This window comes from Plectropomus leopardus, chromosome 2 (genome assembly GCF_008729295.1).
Source record: "Plectropomus leopardus isolate mb chromosome 2, YSFRI_Pleo_2.0, whole genome shotgun sequence".
In the NCBI taxonomy this organism is placed as follows: Eukaryota; Metazoa; Chordata; class Actinopteri; order Perciformes; family Serranidae; genus Plectropomus; species Plectropomus leopardus.
Window position 1 is genome coordinate 31,333,416 of NC_056464.1, and position 11,676 is coordinate 31,345,091.

The 11,676-nt window shown below is 39.0% G+C and overlaps 1 protein-coding gene across 3 annotated transcripts in view; it reads left to right on the forward strand.

Moving 5' to 3' along the window:
- Nucleotides 1–11,506, forward strand: part of nav1b (neuron navigator 1b) — a 72,092-nt gene extending 60,586 nt beyond the window's left edge. For all 3 annotated transcript variants that reach the window (XM_042508740.1, XM_042508747.1, XM_042508755.1), the window contains 8 exons: nucleotides 350–518; nucleotides 4,011–4,246; nucleotides 4,364–4,518; nucleotides 5,089–5,160; nucleotides 5,849–6,045; nucleotides 6,191–6,309; nucleotides 7,234–7,431; nucleotides 8,225–11,506. In XM_042508740.1, coding sequence (XP_042364674.1) covers nucleotides 350–518; nucleotides 4,011–4,246; nucleotides 4,364–4,518; nucleotides 5,089–5,160; nucleotides 5,849–6,045; nucleotides 6,191–6,309; nucleotides 7,234–7,431; nucleotides 8,225–8,308 — 1,230 coding nt within the window. In that variant the 3' untranslated portion in view covers nucleotides 8,309–11,506. The remainder of the gene's footprint in view (nucleotides 1–349; nucleotides 519–4,010; nucleotides 4,247–4,363; nucleotides 4,519–5,088; nucleotides 5,161–5,848; nucleotides 6,046–6,190; nucleotides 6,310–7,233; nucleotides 7,432–8,224) is intronic.
- Nucleotides 11,507–11,676: the final 170 nt, after the last annotated feature.

An 11,676-nucleotide genomic window follows, 5' to 3' on the forward strand; every position in this document is an offset into this window, starting at 1 on the left:
TTATTACTTTGGCACGGCACCGGGGCGCTACCTGAAAGCTGTTGGGAAAAGGTCTCCACCTCTTTCGACTCCTTCCACTAATAATCTCTTGGACTGTGACACAGAAGACAGAATTGCAACGTAAAGCCAAGAATGTTTGTATTGTAGTTTTGATCTTCTTGATTTATGCAAAAACACAAACATAGTAAAAGAGGTATTTGAATTAACTAAAATTGTTTAGGTCTTTCCTCGGACAGTTACTGAGTTAGTTAGTTCCTTCTGACACACCACAAGGGGCACTGTCTGTTTGCACACACTCAGTCCTATTTAGACCGATTTAATCAGTTCTTCTCTGTTCTTTTCATCCCAGGTGTACATAGCCAAGGTGGACCCCACTTCCAGTCTGGGCCTGTCTACAGACTCCATCTACAGTTACAGCATGGGTCACATTAGGAGAGTGCTGGGAGGAGAAGCTCCGGAGACGCAGCCCTCTCGCTGCATGTCCCGAGGCCCCACTGGCATCACAGTGGCCCTGAAAGGTCTGTGGAAAAATGCGACGTACAAGATCATATATGGGTTTAGACCGGGGTTAATCACTGCAGGCGTGCATTAGTATCATGTAAATTAGATACAGTTTTGTAAACTCAAATGTGAATTCAGCATTGTCACATATTGTTAATTCAGAAAACCAATTTACATGGTCATAAAGCATTTATTTAGTGCTCACTATATTGCACCCTCAAAAGCATTATTTTGTAAAATGTAAAGCAGTAAAGGCTTCTCTTTTAACGTTTAGTTTATCAGAATTTAGGCTGATAAAGTTCCTTGTTATTTTTCTTTAATACACTGTAGCCTTTTGAAGTTAGTCCAGCTTCCTATTTCAAATATCCATCTCTTCATTTCGGAAACCACAAATCTTTCAATTGAAAGCTGTGTCCACATATTTATATTTAGGTATGCATAATCAGGTTACTTGTGTCAGTCGTATCGTTTATATTAGCTATGTTGTTGTTGATGATGAAGTGTTTATCTGGGGAGTTTAAAAGTCTGATCCAAGTGTTGACTGAGTGCAAATCCTCCTGTCTGTCTGTTTATCAGACTAAATTTGGACCTGTCCGTCTTGTATGCCGTTTGACTCAGTGCTGGTTGTTTTGTTTTACAACTCTTCTTTACGTCAAGTGTGCATTCAGTTACGTTGAGCTGTCCTAACCCTAACCCTAACCCATCGACCAAAACATAAACTCAACTGACCCTGTGGCAGCTGATAAACTCATCAGTTCAAAATTATGCTTTGCTTCCCTGGAAACAGCCACAGTTTTAGATTTATTTGTTCAAATTATGAATACAAACTCAACATTGTCACTTCCAGGGTTGGGCAGGACATCGATATTATATCAGTATCGTTATATGAGACTATAGTATTTGGTTTTGGACATTGTAATAATGAACGTTGTCTTCATCACGGTAAAGTGATGTAATTTTCTGAACTCACCAGATTGTTTTAGCTGCTCTATTGGCTGAATCACCAAATACCATCAACCAATATTAACCAGTAACCAATAATTCACAGTAGATATCTGGCAAAAAAATTGAATTGCAGAAATATGTAAAATCGGCAAACTTATTTCTGTTTTCATTTTCATCCATAACTGTAGCATTTAAAGATATATACTTAAACACTTTGTCTGACTTTTCTGACAGTTCGGCCCTGCTTTTTTCATGTGCTGTACCTCAACAGTGACTCAGCGACTGTAGATCGCCGAGCTTGACTGTTTTGTAACTTTGTTTCTTGTGGTGTGAAAATTTTATTTTATTTTTAAACCACAGACACATATTGTAAGTTCATGGTGTCTCTTATTTTGACTGACATTAATGTGAACATAGGATTTAGGAAAATATGCGGGTGGAAATTGAATATGATATGTTTTTATTTGGGTACAATCATCTGAAATTAAGTATTGTTGTTTTTGTTACCTTAAATTGAGCCGTTTATATCTACATACGGAGTTGGTCCTCCTCCTCGGGATCAGGGCCGTTCATTCGTTCGTCTTGACCACCATAGTTCTCCTATGGGAGAAGTTTCAGTTCTGCAACCTCACTGCTAAATGCCACTGATCCATTCACACTGGACGTTAAATCAATGAAATGACTGAAAGCTTACTTGTCACAAAAGGCTTCCCACAAATTTGGTCATGAAGACCAGGCTGCTAGATTTCTCCAACTTACTGTAAGGCCTCGTCTTTTTGACTGACACATGCCGTTGGTTCATCAGAGATCTCTGCCCTTTTCATACACTGAGTTCTGAGCTTTCTTTGAGCATTTTTGCTATTTACAGATGGAAATCTGAAAAACCTGAGACCTTATTTACTCTTTATTGTTATTCAGCACCCCCAAACACAGCAAGACTTCACCATTTTCTCCTAATATCTCTGCTGTTCCTGCCCCGGTTTGCTCAGCACCCTTAAGTTGTATGTACGTGATGCAGACTTTTTTTTACCCAGAAGTCATTGTAAACAAACACTGATTTGTTCTATAATTTGTCGCTACCCGCTCAGCCATTATTCCACTATTTCAATATAACTGATTATTATTCAGTATTTTGTGAAAGCACCAATATTCCACCCTACAATATTGTCACAATATCAATCTCAAGGTCAAAAATATCATCCTGATTTTGTCCTCATTGCTTCGCTCCAGGCAGTGCTAGCACAGATTCATGTAACTTACATGCATTATTTTTCTATAACAGCAGTGTTTTGGTTTGCAAATAGCACATATGGGAAACCCATCAGTGATACTAAACCAGAGCTGTAATTCGTGAGTAGAGTCGAGGTTCTGGTTTGATAGTCGACCTCTCCGCACCTTTAGCATGCAGGAATTCAAGGAGCGAAGTGCTAGGAGAGCTGGGAAAGCAGCGGCAGCCCAGACAGGGCCGTGGGTAACACGATCCCAGTGCAGCCAGGCCCAGCTGGTCGACCAGCCTCAGACACATGGGCCCCATAGAAGTTTAGGCGGAACATTAGACTCCTGCAGGCTGGTGGGGGGAGCAAAGACTCCCTACACTTGATGCAAAGTTATTTTCAGAACAAAATGCTTGAACTCTATGTTGCTTATGAAGGACAAGCGAGGTGATACAAATTGTTTTTACATATTCTCAACCAAGCTCGTCCTGTTAGTGTATTCTTTTTGGTTAAGATACTGAAGGGATAGTTTACTCAAAAGTCAAAAATACATATTTTTCCTCTTAGCTGTAGTGCTATTTATCAATGTAGATTGTTTTGCTGTAAGTTGCTGAGTGTTGGAGATATCAGCTGTGGAGATTACTGCCCTGTGTTAAACAATTTGGAACTAGATTCAGTGTTTAGTGTTGCTCAGGATAATCCACAGACCTTGTTGTGTTTTACTGAACTTCACCTGCCAAACGTATCACTGCAGGAGGAAGCTTGCATCTAATGCTAGCTCACATAGCACGACTGAGTTAACTAATGTTACAGCTCAGCCAACGAGGACGCCATTAATGTTTTCATCTGTCGCAAGCCTCTCGTCCATAAGTAGATACACGCTTCCTTCTACGCAGTGATACAGCAGTTGTAATTCAATAGAGAGGAATAGTTCCTACATGAAAATGTTCATAACAAGGTCTGTGGATTATCCTGAGTAACCGGGACATGATTTCTGGAAAGAGACATTGCTGTTGAGTTTTTAAATTTTTTTTGTTTTGTTTTGTTTTGGCACGTTCAGCACCACAAGCCAAATGCGATCTTATTTCATTATATTGGGGAGAAGACAGACATCTCTACAGCCGATATCTCCAACACTCAGTAACTCACACCAAAACAACCTAGATCAATAAACAGCACTACAGGCAAGAGGAAAAAATGTGTAATTTTAATTTTGAACTGTCTCTTTAAAATTTTAAGTATCCAACTTAACTTCACCAGTTCTTATTTCTGCTGAGTCATTTGCAGATCGTTATCAGCTTCATTGTTTATGACATCACAGTCTGTTCTCACTTTCTTCACTATGTTCAGGTTTGAAGGAGAAGTGTGTCGACAGCCTGGTATTCGAAACCCTCATTCCCAAACCCATGATGCAGCACTACATCAGTCTGCTGCTCAAACACCGCCGTCTCATCCTGTCTGGACCGAGCGGGACGGGTAAGAGCTACCTCGCTTCCCGGCTTGCTGAGTATCTGGTTGACCGCAGCGCCCGCGAAGTCACCAACGGCATCGTGGTGACTTTCAACATGCACCGCCAGTCATGCAAGGTGAGGGAACGTGACGTCCCGTATAAATCTGTTCATCAGAGGATTATTTGGTGTGTCAAATTGTCAGCTTCCTTTCCTCACCTCGTCGCTCTCTTTCTTTCTCCTTTCTCTCCTCAGGATCTGCAGCTTTATCTGTCCAACTTGGCCAATCAAATCGATCGGGAAACCAGCACGTCAGAGATACCGCTGGTCGTTATTCTCGATGATATTCATGACCCTGTGTCCATCAGTGAGCTGGTCAACGGTGCTCTCACCTGCAAATATCACAAATGGTACAATATGGTATTATTCAATATAACGCTGCTGTCGGGCGCAAACCTCAAACCTATGTCCAAAATAGCTATTTTTCAGGAATTAGAAAAAATGCTGTGTTTTTAAAATGATTAAACACTGCATCATCAAAGTTTATATTGTGTCTTTGTATGGTGAGATACTTGCGTGAATCACGTTGGTATTTATTTCACTTCAGTCAAGCTCTAATGGATGTAGAAGGATTTGGATCAGCGAATGCAGACATGTACGAGGTTTAATGGCCTCATCTAGGGGAATGTGTGCACGGCAATACGTTATTATCTACTTACCTTTTTTTCATACATTTGGCCAAAATCTCATGTTATAAAGATAAATAAATGGTAAACCCCATGATAGAATTAATTTACAAAATAAAAAAGTGGAGTGAAATGTAGAGATATGACGATTGCACCCGACAATGATGATATATATATATATTTGTTATATATTTACTTCCTGCTTTGTATTGAAACTGTTGCACAGCAATTTCCTTTGGGATTAATACAGTCTTATCTCATGTAACTCAAACTAATAATGTTCCTGTTCCTCAGTCCTTATATTATTGGAACCAGCAATCAGCCGGTGAAGATGATAGCGAACCACGGCCTCCATCTCAGCTTCAGGTTGGTTAAAGAACGGTTGTGGGTGTATTTTCTTTTCTTGTGTCATTTTTGTTGAAGCTCACTGTTGAGCATTAAAATGACCTAGTTCAACTGTTTTCAACATTGCAGCCAGGTCATAAACTTTCTCATTTTACAGCTAAACAGTACACCAAAATATTTTTTCTGAATCTATTTGATCCTCAAAAAAGGCAATGCAGTAACAAAATCTTCAAATCTAAACAGCGCTGCCTAGTTTACCAGTCTGATCGCAGTTCCTAAGCAGGGATTTACAGGATTCACAGTTGCTTTGGAGACTCCACAACTCTGATGTGTGTTGTGTTTGTTCACATGCAGTTAGGCCAATAGTAATGCTTCAAGGCAATAAAGTAGACAGAGGGGTATGATTTTTGTTACAGATTATCTTTATCATATGACACTGTTTGAATATAGTGTAAGAAAATACAACAAAGTCATTATTTTAAATAAAAGTTGCCACTATAGCTTTAATTGGGTGTCAGTGTCATTTGTAGAGCTGCATGCAGTTGCCAACCAGTTCATCCCTGTGGGTCTAATATAAACTGTTAAATCAAGGAGCTAAAGTTGATGTGCATAACAGGGAAAATAACATAGCTGATCCCATATATGGCTAACAAACTAGCCCAATTATCAGTCTGCGTTTTAAAATTTGCATGTGTTTTCATAATTTTAGGATGGTGACCTTCTCCAACAATGTGGAGCCAGCCAACGGTTTCTTGGTGCGCTACCTGCACAGGAAGCTGATGGAGTCGGAGGATGAGAGAAGCTTGACCAACGAGGACCTGATCAGGGTGTTAGACTGGTTGCCCAAACTGTGGTATCATCTGCACGCCTTCCTGGAAAAACACAGCACGTCAGACTTCCTCATCGGTATGAAGCACACTCTCAAGGAGACAGGGCGTGAACAAGGCTGTGTTTTTATTCTGTGATGAATATTTAGAACTTTATATGTATGAATTATGTAATTTTTATCTCAGTGTGTGACCTTCTTCTGTCTCCCTCTGTGTCTCCTCAGGCCCGTGCTTTTTCCTGTCCTGTCCAGTCACGGTGGATGAGTTTCGGTCGTGGTTCATTGACCTGTGGAACCACTCTATTATTCCTTATCTGCAAGAGGGGGCCAAGGACGGCATCAAGGTGAGAAACCACTGCCAACAAATGCAAAAAATCAACTCCAGCTAGCGTTAGATTCTTCCACGTGAAGTACTGGGGGCTTCTCTTACACAGGAAATGTTGCACTCTAATTTTATCTGGTAAATAGAAAGGCACTTGGAGATCGCAGACATCTACTGATTTATAGGCGTCTCTCTCAGAACTTAGGTCAATGGCAAAAAGTCTTATTGGGCTGCATGACATCGGATAGTGTAGTTTCACTTTTTGCCACAATGTAAAAGTGGCTTCAAAGCTCAGCACTGTTCCTGCGGGCTTGATTACTGGTACCTGTGAATGCGAACTGTGATATGGAGTCATTGCATTTCTGCAATTGGTTGTGTTTGTCACTATTGAACTTTAAAACGAGGGGTCGGCAGATTATTGGCCTTGTTGATTATCGGGGCTGATATCTGGCATTTTGCTGATTCTCTGTGTCTGCGTTTTATTTTAATGATTGCTGATACAATTAATTAATCAAAAAGTGCAAAGAAAGTGTCAGCATGAGAGGAACTTTTAGTGTGTAAAAGTTTTTATTTGAATTTGCTGAAAGTCTCACTTTTGATTAAACATTTGCTAAATGCATTTAAACAAAGTTTTGTGTGGTAGTTTTGTTATATTCCAAATTCTAAATATTGACAGAAAGGTTTTCACTTTTTATTGTAAATGCATCGGTTATCGGTCTCATGCGGTATCGGTCCTGAAAAACCAATGTCGGTCGACCCCTATTTAAAACCATTTACTAGATCTTAAGATGTTTGGCATGTGTTCCCCTGAGCCCAAATGCCCTGTCTTGCACAAAAGTGAAAAACAGTGATTTGGATTCCCTTTGAAATTTAATAGGATCTTCCTCGGCCCACGCTTCACCCTTCCACCAAGTTTAATGAAAATTGGTATGTTGTGACACCTCAGGTCCACGGCCAGAAGGCGGTCTGGGAGGACCCTGTGGAGTGGGTGAGGGGCACCCTGCCTTGGCCGTCTGCCCAGCAGGACCAGGCAAAACTGTTCCACCTGCCTCCCCCCAGCATCGGCTCCAGCAGCCCCGGTCAGGCCTGCGAGGAGCGTCCTCACAAGGAGACTCCGCCCAGCTCCATGGAATCTGATCCACTGGTAAGAAAAAGAGAAAGAGAGAGTGTTTTCTGTCACAATTATCAGCTTTTATTGATACTTAAAGGTCCAGTGTTTAGGATTTAGGGGGATCTATAATATTGTTATCCTTAGCATATAATCACCCGAAAATAAGAATCATGTTTTGATTACCTTAGAATGAGTTTATATCTACATAGGCAGCAGGTCCTTGACCATGGACATCACCATGTTTGACCACCATTTTTTCTACAGTAGCCCAGAATGGACAAACCAAACACTGGCTCTAGATAAGGCGTTTCATAGCCACCTTATTTGTAGCAGCCCTTCTGTGACAACAGTTTTGGAAAACACAGATTTTTTTTTCCTTTTTTTTACGTGAAATTTCTTTATTCTGTGTTTTTAACGACAGTTGGGTTTTTTCCCGGTAAAAACCTCTTATATGCCTGGATCTTAAGTTTCATTGAAAAACGTTGCTGGACTAGTGGCCCGTCTCTGACGTGCCAAACAGCATTGGAGAAACATGAATTTGCAGCATGAAACTGCTAAATTTAGTGTGTTTACCAGTTTAAATCTTCGGGCCCGTTTGTTTTGGAGAGGAAGAGACCTCAGTGGATAATTCGGCTCCCGGTAAAAACCTCCTGAACAATGAGCACTGAAAGATTTGTAAGCGGGAAGAAGTTTTAGCCTGTCGCAATCTGCACTCCTCACCACTGGTTGCCAGTAAATCCCCCAAAATCTTACACACTGTTCCTGTAAAACTGAAAATGTTTCCTTTAGGATTGCTAATTTCTTACCTCTCTCTTCTTTGTTATAGATGGCAATGCTTTTGAAACTTCAAGAGGCTGCCAATTACATTGAATCCCCAGACAAAGAAGATCCTAGCCTGCCCAAACTTTGAACACAGAACTTACACTCAACACTTAGCACTTCAAATTTTACATTTTTACGTCGGCTGTAATGACACAGTGCACATTCAGGAACTCATGAACCCTCGGATATGGTTGATTTCATTCCCACAGTAGGTTAAAAAATATAACAAGGTAATTACAAATCATTTTATTACATACAGTATTTTCAAAAGACTGTTGACCAGTATTAAATGAAAAGCTATATTCTGTTACGTTGACTGGACGACTATCACGTCTGTTCAGATCCCTTTACCACCACGTTAGCCCTCAGTAACATTGGTGCTAAGAGATCACTATGAAACTCATCATCTCAGCACTTAGACTTCAGGTGATTTCTGCAACAGCGCACTTAGTCCTTCCTGTGTTGTGCCCCAGTGCATCATGGGATGCAGAGTGCTCATCAACAGGAGCCATTCTCAATTTTGGTGACTCGTTTTGGAAAAGAGTATGACAGCATGAAAGATGCTACTTTTTTACTGCAAAGTTCTTCGGTACATATCTACTGTATAAGTCTTTGAAGGCCAATCTTATACATATGCAATCCTGAACTTTACAACCTGAGCAGGTGAAACGATTAAAATGCCTTAAGGACAAAGACGTCATCGTCACTTCGACTTCAGCAGAGTTCACTGGTGCTTTCATCGATATCATCCAGGAATCAGTTTTTCCTTCAACTCTTCACGTCATTTATTTCAATTCATGTTTGGTTTTTTTCAATATCAAATTATAAAATATTACCAGATCATTTATCAGCATAAACTTCCACATATTTTTACATTTTCTTAATAATTTTTTTGTGTTTAAAATCTTGCTGTCATACTCTTTTGCATTAAACAAACCCTATTTATCAGTGATGTGAGTTCATCACTTTACTGCTGCACAGTATTTTCCAATTTAGTTTTATGAACTGCTTTATGTACGAGTGTCACCAATGTTGCCATATATATCAGGTATTAGACACTTCTATTACACAGGGATAATATAACATAACAAACACCCTCCAATTAAACAGAAATGCTATTTAAATTTAAATTTTTTTAATAACATTTATTTAGGAAAGAATACATTTGTTTCAAATCTTTCCCCCCATACTCAGAGTAGTTACTGTGTATAATATGTATATACAATCAGGCTACATCACATATTATTTTATCTATATTAGTTGGTGCAAATATAAAATATAATGAACCAAATACTGTACTTAATCATGCATATTGACTGTCATGCTAGTGGTTTAAGTTCAGCTATGAATGTATATAAAAAAACAACCATTACACAGTGTCAGTCATCTTGTAGGTGCTTTTGAAGGAAGCCTTATCAAAAAGCTCCACTACAAAACACTGATAACAATGTCTGAGTAAAGTGACTTTAAAGCTACCTAAGCCCATTTTCATTTGCAGCAGTTCATGCGCTTCACAAGCAAAATTTTAATAAAATCTTCATTTTCATGCTTATTATGATCATTTAGGTGCGTACGGTGCTCTTTAACGATGTCCAGAGCTGTTTTAGTGTTGAATAAAGATCACGTAGACGTTCGGGGTAGGTTAGCAAAAAAGTTTTGTGTCATAAAAGTCAAAAAGTAAATTAAAATAGATCTGGAAGATAATTTCTGATATTTTTAGGACGTGTTGTTGAAGACGTGAAGACATTAGACAGTGAAGTCATGTGACACATGTTGGTGTCGTGCGTTATTTGAGAACACTTTGGGGTACGCGACACGGTAACAAAGTGGTTATGGAGAGTAGTTGTTTCAAGGTAAAAAAAATTTTTTTTTAAATGTAGATTTTTTTTGTAAAGAAGTAAACGGAGTAAACGGCAGACAAAGTGGTTGTGCTAGTGTCGTCAAAACAACTCATCTGTTCATCCCAAGCTGTGTCATAGTTTAGGTGCTCAGACTAAACTTCACCTGTACATAAATCCTGTAAATGAATGTCGGACCACTTTTATGACAGCTCGATAAGTAACATTTAAATTGTATCTGAGCTGCTTTATTGCTTTATTATTGCACTGCATTAGGCTGATTCAACTTTGAGCTAATCTGCAGCTCTTATTGGTCTCTTGTAAAGTAAAAAAATAACAAATTAAAGACATAGAAAGAGCAAAAAAAGATGCCAAATTGAGAATAATGTCAGTTAGTTGTAAATATTTCAGGTATTTAGCAGTATTACCAACCAACTGTGGTCTGTCTCTGCAGGTTAACAAAAGCCATCAGCGCGAGCTTCTCATCTCATTCACTGGTCGTTGTGCCTGTTGCTCTGTAGTAGCTGTGATTTGTGTTTGCTTACTATTGTATCCGGACTATGCAGCAACTTCTACTGGTGTTGGCAATCGGCGAATGTGTGATCGGGTGGTGTGTTTTCATCTGGTCTGTCTTTGAGTTCTTAATTTGGATCAAATTGAACCACAGGACAAAAAGTGGAAGCTTGAGCCTTAAAGAGAGGAGGTGTTTGCGGTGAGAACAGGGTTCATAGACGTAGTTGGAGAAATTTATAGGTTTGGAAGCTTTTTCATGTGTTTTGTCCTGAATGAATGGCAACAAAAGTTTCATAAATGGACTTGTGAATGGTCAAATGACAATAAATAAACAGAAAAAATGTTCTAAAAGATCTAGTTGTGAGCCTGAAAAGTTGGCAAGAATCAGCACTTCACTGTTTGCATGTTAATTTGATGTAGATTTGAACCAGATAAAGAGATTAATCTGATCTCTTCGGCCAATACAGGTTGCTGAATAGTCATATTTTTGCAAAGCTTTGTTGTGGACTAAACTAAGACTTAAAAACAAAATGTTATGCGGTATCTAATGTCACTGACGTGCAAATGTTAAGGGTTTCTAAGTGTTCTAAATGCATGTAAACTTGCTGTGTGATGAGACAAAAAAAAAACAATGTATTGTTGAGGAAAATCATTCTAGATAATGTTTTCCTTTTTAATACTCAAATATTTGATATTTCTTTTTTTTTTCTAAAGAATCCTTTGTAAAACCTAATTTCTCTATTTTGTACAGGACATCTATGTAAAGACTGTAAATAGTTCAGCATCCTGGATGCAGCAACAATCATTAAGGAGGGGAAACAAAAAAAAACAAATCATCTTTGAGAGAAAGGTTTATTTCTTCAGAGTTGGGTCCGATATGATTAAGGCATGTTTCTGAAGGTTTTCATCCACCTATCACTGGTTGTTGGAATCAATAAAATACATGTTATATTTATTCTTGCTTACTGTGTTTCGGTGTCACAGTGTTGACATGTTATCAAGACCTACAGAATAATACAGCAGTGCATTTGCTTTAAGTAATTATGAAGGCCATTTATTAATGTTATAGGATGAGTCCTAAAATGTGGAAATTAATTACCATTTT